Source organism: Podarcis tiliguerta (genome assembly GCF_965153285.1).
Source record: "Podarcis tiliguerta genome assembly, chromosome: 10".
NCBI lineage: Eukaryota > Metazoa > Chordata > Lepidosauria > Squamata > Lacertidae > Podarcis > Podarcis tiliguerta.
This window is the reverse complement of record NC_139543.1, coordinates 68,551,270-68,566,574: the sequence shown is the minus strand read 5'-3', so window position 1 is coordinate 68,566,574 and position 15,305 is coordinate 68,551,270. Positions and strand designations below refer to the sequence as shown.

The following is a 15,305-nucleotide window of genomic DNA, read 5'->3' as shown; positions in this document are numbered from 1 at the left end:
CTTCGGCGATCAGCCTTCTTTATGGTCCAGCTCTCACTTCCATACATCACTACTGGGAAAACCATAGCTCGAACTATACGCACCTTTGTTGGCAAGGTGATGTCTCTGCTTTTTAAGATGCTGTCTAGATTCGTCATTGCTTTTCTCCCAAGAAGCAGGCGTCTTTTAATTTCGTGACTGCTGTCACCATCTGCAGTGATCATGGAGCCCAAGAAAGTACAATCTCTCACTGCCTCCATTTCTTCCCCTTCTATTTGCCAGGAGATGGTGGGACCAGTGCACTACCAGAGGCAAAAGCTGGCAAACGGGTGCAAATCGTGCCCCTTTGCAAGCTAGAGTAGCTTCTACATTTGTGTACACAAACACACCCCTCTCTGTCTTCCAACTAGGCCAGCGTTTCCCAAATCTTGGGTCTCCAGCTGTTTTTGGACTACACTTCCCATTATCCCTGACCACTGGTCTTGCTAGTTAGGGATGATGGGAGTTGTATCCATAAACAGTTTGGGGAACCCAGTTCTAGGCAAACGGGAGGCATTATCGGAGTTCAAAGACACATTTTAGCCTGGCAGATAAATACTTGAAGGCACGGATACTTAAAGGCTGATGCAGGCTGAGGCAGAGGAATGTCCTGGGGGCCAGATGCAGAGACCTGGAGGGCCACATTTGGCCCCCTACTCCTGGCTTAAAATTGCCTCACCTGTCTGCACTAAATTTTTGCTTTTTCTTCTTTTCCAGGAGCACTATTTTCAGCCCGTATTAACTAGTGAAGTGTGCAAGGAGGCAGAAGTCCGGTGTTCTGGGCAGGGCTGCCACAATGTCATTTCCAAAGACACTGTCCTCACCATGAAGAAAATGCCTTTTGTTTACGTACGTGTCTCTTCTTACGGAACTGGGCACTTGGGGCAGACGAATATAATTTCTCTCCATCCTATTTTGATATGTGTGTTGCTAGTGCAAAATGTTTTACTGGTCCTACAGTTTGTTCCACCCATTTACCTGTTCTGGAGTTTTGCTTTGCTCTGTCCCATGATGGCTGTCGCTTGGATAGCCTCTCACTTGATGCCCCCGTTCGCTTCACAATTCGCTTAGAAACGGGAATTGGCTCGATATTAATAATAATTTTAATATTTATACCCCGCCCATCTGGCTGGGTTTCCCGAGCCATTCTGGGCGGCTCCCAACAGAATTATAAAAACACAATAAAACATCAGACATAAAAATATTCCCGATACAGGGTTGCTTCTGACGGGAGGGCGTTCCATAGGGTGGGTGCCACCACCGAGAAGGCCTTCTGCCTGGTTCCCTGTAACCTCACTTCTTGTAGTGATGGAACCGCCAGAAGGCCCTCGGAGCTGGACCTCAGTGTCCGGGCAGAACGATGGGTGTGGAGATGCTCCTTCTGGACCGAGGCTGCTCCCAGTCCCCAGTCTAGCTGCCGCATTCTGGATTAGTTGTAGTTCCCGGGTCACCTTCAAAGGTAGCCCCATGTAGAGCGCATTGCAGTACTGCAAATGGGAGATAACTAGAGCATGCACCACTCTGGCGAGACAGTCCGCAGGTAAGGAGGTTCTTATCCTGCGTACCAGATGGAACTGGTAAACAGCTGCCCTGGACACAGAACTGACCTGCGCTTCCATGGACAGCTGTGAGTCCAGAATGACTCCCAGGCTGCGCACCTGGTCCTTCAAGGGCACGGTTGCCCCATTCAGGACCAGGGAGTCCCCCACACCTGTCCGCCTCCTGTCCCCTCAAAACAGTACTTCTGTCTTGTCAGGATTCAACCTCAGTCTGTTAGGGGCGGAGCCAGCAGGCACCGCCTTCCGCCGTCCTCTTCCTCGCATGAATTCTGCAGACGCAGAAGCAGGTTAATAATAGTAATTATTATTATTATTATTATTATTATTATTATTATTATTATTTTATTATTTATACCCAGCAAATCTGGCTGGGCTTCCCCAGCCACTCTGGGCGGCTTCCAACAAAATATTAAAATACCATAATGCATCAAACATTAAAAGCTTCCCTAAACAGGGCTCCCTTCAGATGTCTTCTAAAAGTCTGGTAGTTGTTTATTTCCTTGACATCTGCTGGGAGGGCGTTCCACAGGGCGGGCGCCACCACCAAGAAGGCCCTCTGCCTGGTTCCCTGTAACTTGGCTTCTCGCAGGGAGGGAACCGCCAGAAGGCCCTCGGCGCTGGACCTCAGCATCCGGGCAGAACGATGGGTGTGGAGATGCTCCTTCAGGTATACACTTCGTTCCGCAGAGCCCCGCAAAACTCACACGAGTCCCTCTGACTTTTCCCGGCAGAGCGACGGAACCAAAGAGCCCGACGGCTTCCTCTGCGACACTTGTGTGCAGCAGCGGCTGGCCCTGACATGGCCGACCATTGGCTTTCGTGTGGCCCACGCCACGGACGGCGACGCCGAAATCTCCGAGGTCCCAGAGACCATCAACATCCTCTTCGAACATTTCTGAACGGGAGGGAGGCCTCGCCGGGGATCGCGCTCCGTCGGGAGACGGCGGATAAGAAAGCAGTTTTTTATTAGGACAGGTTGAGCTGTCCTGCTCCTAGGAAAACTGGGTTGGCATGTATCCGAGGAGGGGCAACTGAGGGGGGGGAGAGACACAGTCTGCAGAAACACAATTCAGAGGGCGGTCGCACATCTCTGCCGTGTTTTGGGGGGCGAGAGGAAAGCTTGCCTTGCCTTCTGTGTGCCCCCAAAGTTTTCAGACCTAAAATACCACTGGGCCTGTGGTCTGGGTGGCATGGCTTGATGGGGAAAATGGGTAGAATTTTAGCACAATATATTTCTCCTCTTGCACTGGTAGGGACTGGGGTGTCACAGGGTGTAGAGGTTCATGGGCCAAAAAAGTCTGCGCACCTGTGTGGCAGAAGGTCTTTCCGAGTGTGCCAGCAGCATATTCTGGTGCCCATGGTGCCCTGCAGATGTCGATTCGCCACTTGCTTTCCGCTTGCTAAGCTTTTGCTATAAACTGCATTAAAACTCTTGTCTATTTCAAGTGTCGAGGCGTATGCGTGTCGTTTACATTTTTATTCCTTTCCCAAAGCCACCTTAGGAATACTTTTTGAAAGTGCCAATACATGCAGCGGCATGTGAATAAATAACATGGAAGGTTGCAATCCAGACCCACAAACTTTTTTTTATTCATTTTATAACACAACTAAACAACACAACTAAACATGAACCTGACCAAACTGCGGGTGGCAGTGGAAGACAGGAGTGCCTGGCGTGCTCTGGTCCATGGGGTCACGAAGAGTCGGACACGACTGAACGACTAAACAACAACAAACAACACAAACAGAAAGAACAAACAATACAAACAAATTCTTGTCTTATCCTTATTTTTTCTAAACATTGTTAGGTGGGCTTCCCCAAGTCCCCCCCATCTGATTTTCATTTTACCTCATCTTTAGCAGTTTACATATATCATAATTTTTAATCTTTTTATCATACTTTTACCATTAAAAATATTCACATTTTATCACCTACAAATAATACTATTTTAAAATACACTACCTTCTGTTTCTAACCCTGCAGCCTATATCCACTTCCAAAGCTATTCTAAGAATTATATATTTACATATTTTTTCAAATATTCTTTAAACTTCTTCCAATCTTCTTCCACCATCTCTTCTCTCTGGCCTTGGAGTCTCCCAGTCAGTTCAGCAAGTTCCATAAAGTCCATCATCTTCATCTGCCATTCTTCGATAGTTGGTAAATCTTGTTTCATCCCATTCTTCGCTTGTAATATTCTCGCAGCTGTTTGTGGCATACAGACCCACAAACTTAACTGGGCAGCAAGCCTCATTTGAACTCCATGGGGCATACTTATGAGTAAACGGGCTCATTGGATCGTTCCTCACACTTAATAGTAGGGCTTGAAGCCTCAAGAGGAGCAGTGATAAAAATTGGGTGGGTGTTGTTGTTGTTTTTTAAAAACCCTTCCTATTTAAATGTGAACATGTGGTTTGCAGGGACTTCTTTTAAAAAAATAATAACCCCAAAGAAATATATCTATATTCCACCCAACCTACATTTCCCCCCCTAAACTGATTTAGGTTGCTATCTTTTTTTTTGTCTGAAGGACTATCTGTGCTGTTCTGCTTTGTCTCTGCAACCGCCATATCTGAGGCAGCAGGAGGAGATTTCAGGAGGTCTACCATTTTGCAGGGACGTGGGTGGCGCTGTGGGTTAAAGCCTCAGCGCCTAGGGCTTGCCGATCAAGAGGTCAGCGGTTTGAATCCCCGCGGCGGGGTGCGCTCCCGTTGTTCGGTCCTAGCGCCTGCCAACCTAGCAGTCCGAAAGCACTCCCGGGTGCAAGTAGATAAATAGGGACCGCTTACTAGCAGGAAGGTAAACGGCGTTTCCGTGTGCGGCTCTGGCTCGCCAGAGCAGCGATGTCACGCTGGCCACGTGACCCGGAAGTGTCTCCGGACAGCGCTGGCCCTCGGCCTCTTGAGTGAGATGGGCGCACAACCCTAGAGTCTCAAGACTGGCCCGTACGGGCAGGGGTACCTTTACCTTTACCTTACCATTTTGCAGAGAGCTAGTTTTTACTGGGGCGGTCAACCTATGTCTGGGCTACACTGGGCTTCAAAATGTGGGCAGAGGCTCACACTGATCACATGACATGCCAAACCAAACAGAGACTTTCCACATGCAAAATTAGGTACCTTGAGAGAGGCTCATGCTTTCGCCTGGCATCAAAACAAAATAAATTCCTTCCAGTAGCACCTTAGGTAAAGGTAAAGGGACCCCTGACCGTTAGGTCCAGTCATGACTGACTCTGGGGTTGCGGCACTCATCTCCCTTTACTGGCCAAGCTTCCGGGTCATGTGGCCAGCATGACTAAGCTGCTTCTGGAGAACCAGAGCAGTGCACGGAAACGCCGTTTACCTTCCCGCCAGAGCGGTACCTATTTATCTACTTGCACTGGTGTTCTTTCGAACTGCTAGGTTGGCAGGAGCAGGGACCGAGCAACAGGAGCTCACCCCGTCGTGGGGATTCGAACCGCCGACCTTCTGATCGGCAAGTTCTAGGCTCTGTGGTTTAACCCACAGCGCCACCCGCGTCCCCTCAGCACCTTAGAGACCAACGAAGTTTGTTATTGGTATGAGCTTTCGTGTGCATGCACACTTCTTCAGAGACCTTCAGATTTCCCCTGGCATGCTAGCTTTCTATCTGCAAGGGAATATTCAGCCCGGCTGAGCCCTACCACCCCCTTGAAGTCTGAACTCATCCAGTCCAGACTGCAGTTTTGCACATATTGGTAAGAATATCTGATACACGCCTAGAGCCTTATCTCTTTTGCTCTCCATCTTCTGTGTTTTTCCTGTGTGCAGGTATTTCTTCCTCTTGAGATACGATTAAAGCATTGTTAAATAAACAAGCAAACAAACAAACAAATCATTGTTAAATAAAAAAATTTAAAAAAAAAAGTTTGTAATCAAAAACCCTTGTACTATGGCCAAATTTTGCATTATGTGTATTTTGCAATAAACAAGTTTGGTTTATAATGCTGCCGACGAATCTTTTGTATGAACCAAGCAATTTGGCATATTGAATTAACAAATAATATTAATAAGGAATCAGCAGACTGGAGTATATCCTAGAGAGACGAGATTTGTTTCCATGCCACAGAAATCCATTATGCAGTTGGGTGTGTGAATATTGACTTCTAAGCAAAATGCTTCCCTTGTGGAAAGGAAAGTTTATATAAAATGGAAGAGAGCCGATTCTTTTTAATCCCTCTGGATTGTCAAGAGTATCCCAAGTGGCTCATCGTTTATTTTGTATTGTGGTTTACCAATATTGTGGGATTTATATGTTGCAGAGTTGCAGGGGTTTATTTGAGTAACCTCCTAGCATTTAAATATTTAGGCTTAGATGGGGAGTCCGAGCACTTTGGCTAAAGGGCAGGATATAAATAAACGGAAGAGGAGAGAGCTTCCTGCCCTGAGGAGATTTAGAAGTCTCTTCTTTGGCTATCCCTTGTAGCCAAAAAAGATTGTCTTCCATAAACACGGTTTTAACAGTGAGTCCGTAAGTGACTGTGGAGGCCAATTCTGGATCCACACGTCCTTCCACAGTGGAGACATTGGTTTCCGGGCAGGAGTTGATCACAGTGAGGGTTTGCCAAGTGTGCCTTCCTCTTAGCACGTTTCTCCCTTGCGTCCTGAGTTCGAGTGTCTTCAAAGCCCACGACACCTTTGGTAAAGGCTGTTCTCCAACTGGAGCACTCGCAGGCCAGTGTTCCCCAGTTGGTGGTGTGTATACTGCATTTTAAAAGATTTGCCTTGAGAGAGTCTTTGAACCTCTTTTGTTGACCACCAGCATTACGCTTTCCATTTTTAAGTTCGGAATAGAGTAGTTGCTTTGGAAGACGATCGTCAGTCATCCGCACAACACAACCAGTCCAGCGAAGTTGATGTTGAAGAATCATGGCTTCAACACTGGTGATCTTTGCTTCTTCCAGTACACTGGTATTAGTTCACTTGTCTTCCCAAATTATGAGTAGACATGCAGAGGATTGTGTTGCTGGTTTGCAGAAGTTCCTTTCTATATTATTGTATAATTGTTTTGACCTGCTATTGAGTTTTTCCCCTTTGTGATGGGAATTTTGAGATCTTAGATATATGTTATATGTTCATAAGTGTACCAATGAACCACATACACAGATCAGCACAGGAAGGCCGACCTGAAACCATTTTGATTCCCAAACTGCCCCAAACTGCCCAAATGTTTGCAAGGTCAAAGGAAAATGGAGAAACCTCCCCATTGTCTTTTCCTTCACAAATCCTGTCTTAAGGGTATGTCTGTGTATGAATAATAATAATAATAATAATTTATTATTTGTACCCCGCCCATCTGGCTGGGTTTCCCCAGCCACTCTGGGCGGCTTCCAACAAAGATGAAAAATACACTAAAATGTCACATATTAAAAACTTCCCTGAACAGGGCTGCCTTCAGATGTCTTCTGAATGTCAGGTAGTTGTTTATCGCTTTGACATCTGATGGGAGGACGTTCCACAGGATGGGTGCCACTACCGAGAAGGCCCTCTACCTGGTTCCCTGTAACTTGGCCTCTCGCAGTGAGGGAACTGCCACAAGGCCCTCGGAGCTGGACCTCAGTGAATAGGGTGTGAGCCTGTGACATGGCCCAGGAACTAAGTATTTATCAGTACAAAAGACTGGCCAGGCTCCCCAGGAAATCCAATCTAGTAAGTAGGATATCCAATCAAGTAACCTGCCAGACAGGAGATAAACAACGACAGGAGAAAAACAACATTCAAATTTCTGTTTTAGACCGCCTTTTCTGTGATGTAGGTATGATGTTTCTGGGGGTGTTCTTGATCTACAGGGTGGCAATTTCAAAATATAAGGGCTTGCACGCCGTTGTTCTGGGTTCCTCTCCCTTTCCTGCGTGTGAGGGGAGCACCCTGTTGCAACAGATAATAAAGATCAGGATTACTAGCTGCTTTGCTTCTCAATATTCTCTGGTTGGCCTCTGTTCTTTTCTCCTACCAATAGGAAACCTATGTAAGGACTCTATATGGGCTCTTGGATACCCCATAAGGGAAAAGGGCAATTTTTTGTTTACAACACCTTGCATCATCCTCAGCAAGCCCTATCCTGCAGCTCTGATTGTCGTATGCTGGGTGTTGGTATTTGGAGACCAACAACATGTTACAATATAGAAACAATGCTGCTGCGAGCTGATTGCTTGAAAACAACATCACATGATGTTGGGACTGTCCGTGGGAAACAGAGGGCACCGGAATTAGCTCAGAGTGTAATATGAGCTGCACAGGAAGTGTTTTTGCTCAGTCGACTGCTGGAGTTTGAAGAGAGCAGTCATGTTTTTTGTAACGCTGCAAAGACAGAAATAAAGGCATGTAAATACGTTTCTGTCTATCTCTTTCCCCTGCCGGGGGGCAGGAAAGAGGGGGTGTGTTCTTCTCACGCTGAGAAGGATCGCCTATCGCGACCTCTGCCTGGATCTTGCCGGGAAAGCAGACAGGGAGGTCAACAGGAGACCAAGCCGGGTGCCTGGGAGAGTTGCCAGTTTCTCCTGATAAAGGCTTGGATTTCCAACACAACATTGGGGGGGGGGGGCTGCAGAATTTCTCCTTCTCTGTTCCAAAATTACCATCCTTGTGCATTTTATTTAAAGTGCTGCATGTGTGGAACGAGTCTTCTGTCACCACGAGGTGGCAGCACAGCTGATGGCTGATGTGGAAAAAAGCCAAGAAGCTGAGCAATGTTTCTATAGGCAACAGCAGCCGGGAGAATATTGGTAGCCAGCTGTTGGAAAGGAAATAATATTCCAACAAAAAGAGAATGGTTGAGTAAACTATGTGAGTATCTGGAGTTAACTGACGGATTTAATAAGGCATGAACCCAAAACTATGGTACAGAAACAATGGGATTGTTTAAATGAATATTTACACAAACAGGGCTCAAATACGAAAAATTGGTTGTGCTTAGACTAACCTTTTGAAGACTATAAAGTATATAAAGATTTAATGGATTGTGAAAGAACTTAAGGAAGTGACTGAAGAACAAATGTAAAGATGAACTAGAAATTAAGAGACGTGCAGTGAATGCGGTGGAAGTCTTTTATAATATTTTAACTAGGATTTTTATATGGTAATGTTTAAAGTATAAATTTGGTATTATTGTTTATGAAAAGTATTTCTTTTTCCTTTTTGGCTTTTTCTTCCTTCTTTTTTCTTTCTTTTCTTTTCTTCCTTCTGTAGCCTTCAATTGGTAAATATGTAGATACCGTATTTTTCGCTCTATAAGACGCACCAGACCACAAGACGCACCTAGTTTTTGGAGGAGGAAAACAAGAAAAAAAATATTCTGAATCTCAGAAGCCAGAACAGCAAGAGGGATTGCTGCGCAGTGAAAGCAGCGATCCCTCTTGCTGTTCTGGCTTCTGTGATAGCTGTGCAGCCTGCATTCGCTCCATAAGACGCACACACATTTCCCCTTACTTTTTAGGAGGGAAAAAGTGAGTCTTATAGAGCAAAAAATACGGTAATCATGTTTATATTGATAGGTATGAATTCTGTTTTGCTTTTGCTTTTTTTATTTACCTTCTTGTAATATTTAAGAAAATTAATAATAAAATAAAATAGAAAGAAGCTCAGCAATGATCTCCTGAGTCCCATTGTGGTCGCACATTTTATTCTGGCACAACGCCTGTGCCAGTCACTCTCAGCCTAGCATCCCTCACAAGGTTGTTCTTGAGAATAATACTGGCTCTCCGGCTGAATATCCGAGCCCCAATATTTTCAACAGGAGTCATTTCCCGGGATGTGTGCAGCCTTCAGCACCGGCTGCAAAATCTGTGCTGGAAAGCTGGTTCAATTTATTTATTTGGGGGTGTGCAAGTTCCTCCTCCTCCTTGCATTATTCCACCTGTTAAATTCTAGACCATGGGTAGGTAAACTAAGGCCCAGGGGCCGGATCCGGCCCATTCACCTCCTCAATCCGGCCCCCAGACAGTCCGGGAATCCGTGTGTTTTTACATGAGTAGAATATGTCCTTTTATTTAAAATGCATCTCTGGGTTATTTGTGGGGCATAGGATTTCATACATTTTTTCTCTCCAAAATATATTTCGGCCCCCACAAGGTATGAGGGACAGTGGACCGGCCCCCTGCTGGAAAAGTTTGCTGACCCCTGAGCTAGAGTTCCCATCCTCATTCTCATCACGGGTGGCAAGGATTTTCACTTGCAAATCCCCTCCGCTCTTCCCATGCTCCTCCTAAATCTCTTGCTCCAACCTGCCAGGGAATGAGGAAAAAAACGGCCTGAAAGTAAATATTTATCCGAAGTCAAAGCTGAGCTGAAAGCAGCCAGCTCCCAGCAATCATTTTTGACTACCTGTGTGAATAGCTTTAGTGCTCTGCCTGTCCTTGATTTCCCTACTATTCTGCTCATTAAAAGAAAAAGGTTTCATGGTGATGGTGAAGGAGCGTCTCCACCCCCATCGTTCAGCCCTGACACTGAGGTCCAGCTCCGAGGGCCTTCTGGCGGTTCCCTCCCTGCGAGAAGCCAAGTTACAGGGAACCAGGCAGAGGGCCTTCTCGGTAGTGGTGCCTGCCCCCGGGGGAACGCCCTCCCGTCAGATGTCAAAGAGATAAACAACTGCCTGACATTTAGAAGACATCTAAAACAGGCAGCCCTGTTTAGGGAAGTTTTTAATGTTTGATGTATTACGGTATTTTAATATTTGGTTGGAAGCTGCCCAGAGTGGCTAGGGAAGCCCAGCCAGATGGGTGGGGTATGTGTGTGTGTGTGTGTGTGTGTGTGTGTATATATATATATATATATATATATATATTATGCAGATGATACCCAGCTCTACCTCTCTTTTAAATCAGAAGGCGGTGAAGGTCCTGTGTGAGTGCCTGGAGGCGGTTGGAGGATGGATGGCGGCTAATGGATTGAGGTTGAATCCTGACAAGACAGAAGTACTGTTTTTGGGGGACAGGGGACGGGCGGGTGTGGAGGATTCCCTGGTCCTGAATGGGGTAACTGTGCCCCTGAAGGTCCAGGTGCGCAGCCTGGGAGTCATTTTGGAGTCACAGCTGTCCATGGAGGCACAGGTCAATTCTGTGTCCAGGGCAGCTGTCTGTCAGCTCCCCTTTGAAGGTGACCTGGAAACTGCAATTAATCCAAAATGCAGCAGCTAGACTGGTGACTGGGAGTGGCCCCCGGGACAACATAACACAGGTCCTGAGAATTCTGCATTGGCTCCCAGTACGTTTCCAAGCAGAATTCAAAGTGTTGGTGCTGACCTTTAAAGCCCTAAACGGCCTCAGCCCTGTATACCTGAAGGAGCGTCTCCACCCCCATCGTTCTGCCTGGACATTGAGGTCCAGCGCTGAGGGCCTTCTTGCGGTTCCCTCCTTGCGAGAAGTGAGGTTACAGGGAACCAGACAGAGGGCCTTCTCGGTAGTGGCGCCCGCCCTGTGGAACGCCCTCCCGCCAGATGTGAAGGAAATAAGCAGCTATCCTATCTTTAAAAGACATCTGAAGGCAGCCCTGTTTAGGGAAGTTTTTGAATATTTAATGCTGTATTGTTTTTAACACTCGATTGGGAGCTGCCCTGAGTGGCTGGGGAAACTCAGCTAGATGGGCGGGTATAAATAATAAATTCTTCTTCTTCTTCTGGGCATTCTAACTTGCCGGACAGAAACTGTCCTCTCTTTTGACAACCTGGAGAGTGCCTTTGTTAAAGGCCTCTTTCGTGGCAGGAGGGCTCTAGTTCCCGGAGAAACCTACCATATTTTTCGCTCCACAAGACGTACCTGACCATAAGACACACCTAGTTTTTAGAGGAGGAAAACAAGGGAAAAAATATATTCTGAATGAAACAGTGGATGTATGATTTTTGTGGTTCGTGCTGTGTCCACAGACATGTGATTTGACGGTGAATTTGGGGTAGCTCAATGCAAAAATCCTGAGGATTCATGTGGATCCCCGCTTTGCAACCAAGTTTTTGCGCCATTGCGGCCCCACGAAAGAGTGGATGCGTGATTTTTGTGGTGCAGGCTGTAGCCATGGCCATGCAATGTGATCTGATGGTGAATTTGGGGTGACCCAATGCAAAAATCCTGAGGGTCCATGTGCTTTTACCTCCCCCCTCCCAGGCAGCCTCCTTTATCGCTAGAGTCCTTTATCTCCCTCCTGATCGCTTACCGATCAGCTGCTTCCTTTCAACACCCCCTTCCCTCTTGTTTGCCTTAGTGTCTATTCCTTAGCTGGAGCAGTTTTTTTTTTGCTCCTTTTCTTCTAATTTCTCTCCTCATTGCTTTAGTCTTCCTGTCTCCTCTCCTTGCAAGTTGGCTGTCTTTACCTCCCCCCTCCCAGGCAGCCTCCTTTATCGCTAGCCTCCCTTATCTCCCTCCCGATCGCTTGCCCATCAGCTGCTTCCTTTCAACAACCCCTTCCCTCTTTCAAAAAAAAAAAAAAAAAAAAAGGCATGATCTGCTTTTCTCCCCTGGGCAATTCGGCTCCAGGGACCATGTATTCGCTCCATAAGACGCACAGACATTTCCCCTTACTTTTCAGGAAGAAAAAATGCATCTTATGGAGTGAAAAATACGGTAATTATTTGCTGCTGCTCAGCACAGTACCTGCTATGCATGCCCTCCTGTTCTCTGCTCCAGGCATGAGAAAGGATTTGCTGCGGGGCCTAAGGCTGGTTGGGTTTACCTGCAACCACTGTCTGCTCTTAGGCTGCAGATCAGACCTTGCTTCCACAGCACAGGAGGCAAAGTTTATTCCGTTCCTGAGCTTGTCAGCAAAGGCTTTCCCTCCCCGTACCTCACTCAGATGCCACAAAGCTCGTCGAGACTCAGGAGCTTTGCCCTCGAGGACAAAAGGCAGCTGCTGGTGAAACTGCGACTGTTTTTTTTTAAAAAAATATTATCTTTCCTGACAGCTGTGCATACCTTACGTCCTCTGGAAAAACGATCTGTGTTACGCTCTTTTTTTTTTGCTATTCCCTGTCCACCCACCCCCAAATTCAGTTGCAACGAGAAACATGGACCTGTTGCAGGGATTTATGTATAGATTGGGGGGGGGTGTTGCCCCTCCAGCAGATATCATGCACATGCAGCCCACTACCAAAATCAGCACCATCGCTTTTGTGACTTTTGTGATTTGTCCACACAAAACACTTCATCACAGTTTCTTCCTATCTATTCAAAGGGCCTTTGCTGCACGATACCAAATGTAACTATTCACTGATAAATGTACCTATGTACTGGCTCACTGGGAAAACGTCAGAAATTCATATAGACATGTGAGCTCAGCTACCCAGCAGCCCCTCTGCCTGAGTGATAATCCCTGGCATCCTGATACCTGAGCGCCAGACAGGTAGCCATTCCAGAAATAACAAACCCAGATGAAGACAAAAGGGTGTGATTCACTTGGCTGGGAAACAGGGAAATGTAAATATCTCTTTTGTTACACTTGATGGGTGTTTGATGGAGGGCAAGGAGAACCATGGGGCAGGGTCCAGGATGCTCAGATTACTGCCACCAGACCTCCCCTTTCATGACGTAATCATGATGTATTAGTGATGTAGTTTGGGGGGTGTAACATGGGGATTAGCAGCTAATAAAAGTTTGGGTTCTCTTTTGTTTGGGGCTTCCATCTTGTTCCACCTGGTGGCAGGTGGGAATCCTGTCGCGACAGTCTTCAATAAAGACCAAGCCTACTGGCTGCTGTTTTGCTCTGGTATTCCTGGCTGGTGTCCTTGTTTTTTGTCCAAGGGAGCCCTCAGATTTCTCTGTTAATAGACCCACAAATTTATTGCAGCTGTGCCACTTTAAAATGTATCTTGTGGTCCCCCCCCCCATCTTGCATTTTTGTTGTGAACCGCCCTGATTCCATTTTTCCAATTCTCTCTAAAAAGAACAGGTGTCTTCTCTTTTGCTTTCTCTGTCCTTCTGGCTGTTTTAAGAGCTGCCAGCAAACAAAAGGGGCATTAATAATAATAATAATAATAATAATAATAATAATAATAATTTGTATACTGCCCTATTCCTGCAGGTCTCAGGGTAGTTACAACGTAAAATCACGAAATGAAAACACAAAACACATAATTAAAATAAAAATGACAACAACCCAATAACACACCCCAAACACATTTTAAAAGGGCACTGGACACTGCTTGGTTCAAGTCAACTTTTAAAGTAATATACAGATGGGTCTTGAACTTGTTTTGCAAAGTCGTTTTTGTGCTGGAGAAGAAGCCCCCACACCCCGAAATCTCAAATACAATTTGATGAAAGCAAAGTTATTAAAGGAAGAGAGGTAGGTTTTGGTTACACTTTACAGAAACTGAACACCCCCTCTCCCCACGTTCAGAAAGGGTCTGTGAGAGACACACTTAAATGAGTAATTTAAATGCTAGACAGTCCATTGGTTTTAGAAGTCTTTAATTGGTTGGCAGTTCTTGGGGGGGGGGGACCCACAAGATTTTCACAGAGGCATTGAGACCCCACCAACTATTTCTCCCACTCAGAGAAATAGTTTGGCTTCTCCTCCTAAGGGCTGGCTCTGTGTATCGATCTACTTCTCTTAACCGTGAAATACTCTTTAATGCAACTCATTCGGCGCTTTTAAATACAGTCACACCTCATGTCATGTTTGCTTCAGGTTGAGCATTTTCAGGTTGTATCCCGCGGAGACCCGGAAGTACCAGAAAGGGTTACTTCCGGGTTTCGCCGCTCGCGCATGCACAGACGTGCAAAATGACGTCACGCGCACACGCAGAAGCAGCGAATTGCGACACGCGCCGACGCGGGATGCATTCCTTTCAGGATCCGTTCCGAAGGCCCATTCGCAACCAGAGGTACCACTATACCAACTTCTTTTATTGAGAGTATGAGGTTTCCTGGCTAAGCGTTGGATGCATGGCAGGGGGGCAGTTTTAGAACTGTAACATTGGAAGCGGGACCCCCCCCCAAAGATCATCTAGTACCACCCCCTGCAAGGCCTCAAGACCCCCTTTCTTGCATGCACCCCCCGAAGCAAAGGGCTCACTTGGGTATGTGCCCATTGGGTCTTGGGGCTTTCTTGACCCTTACGAAGAACATGAGAAGAACCCCACCGGACCAGAAGAATGACCTACCCAAATTAGCACCCTATTAAAAACTAGACACCTATCGGGAGCCCATAAACAACAGGACGTGAGCACAACAGTGCTCTCTCCATATCTGAACCCCAAATGCTTTGGTATTCGGAGGCAAGCTGCCCCGATCCTTGAGGTAAGCGTACAACCAGCCATGACTAGTGGTCACTGATAGCATCATCCTCTACGGACCCGTCTATTCCCTTTAAAATCTGCCCCCTTAGAATGAATGGGGCGTCAATGTCAATTGCAGCCTTAGCCGAAATGACCCAAGATGTCGCAGCCGCCTCGACTTCTTCCGTTGCCTCTCCAGCTTCAAATCTGAGCCCAGCCATGTCTTCCCAGGGCTGTCAAATGTTTTCTTCCTGCTGAGGAATCTTCTTTTCTCCCTCAACCTCTCCGGCGCGCTCATCCCACCTGAAAGAGGGAACGGAGGTTGTCAAAGCAAGCCGCGAGGAAATCTGCCGCCGCCTTTCCGTTTCCTTTAAATTGATCTGTTAACCGAAAAAAAGGTGCAACCGTAACAAAAACAAAGGAAACTTGACATGAGCCAACAGTGTGACGCGGCAGCTAAAAAAGCCAATGCAATTCTGGGCTGCGTCAATAGGAGTATAGCATCTAGA

The 15,305-nt window shown here is 46.5% G+C and overlaps 2 protein-coding genes and 1 long non-coding RNA gene across 3 annotated transcripts in view; 1 reads left to right on the top strand and 2 right to left on the bottom strand.

Moving 5' to 3' along the window:
• The window catches only part of FBH1 (F-box DNA helicase 1), a 49,434-nt gene extending 46,409 nt beyond the window's left edge, over positions 1-3,025 (top strand). The window contains exons 20-21 of the mRNA XM_083401896.1: positions 736-867; positions 2,309-3,025. Of these exons, the coding sequence (XP_083258022.1) occupies positions 736-867; positions 2,309-2,476 (300 nt within the window). The 3' untranslated portion in view covers positions 2,477-3,025. The remainder of the gene's footprint in view (positions 1-735; positions 868-2,308) is intronic.
• LOC310659308 overlaps positions 1-15,305 on the bottom strand; it is a 182,760-nt gene that overhangs the window by 68,884 nt on the left and 98,571 nt on the right. The window lies entirely within an intron of this gene.
• The window catches only part of IL15RA (interleukin 15 receptor subunit alpha), a 39,691-nt gene continuing 38,126 nt past the window's right edge, over positions 13,741-15,305 (bottom strand). The window contains exon 8 of the mRNA XM_083402371.1: positions 13,741-15,099. The gene's annotated coding sequence lies outside the window, so the exon portion shown is untranslated. The remainder of the gene's footprint in view (positions 15,100-15,305) is intronic.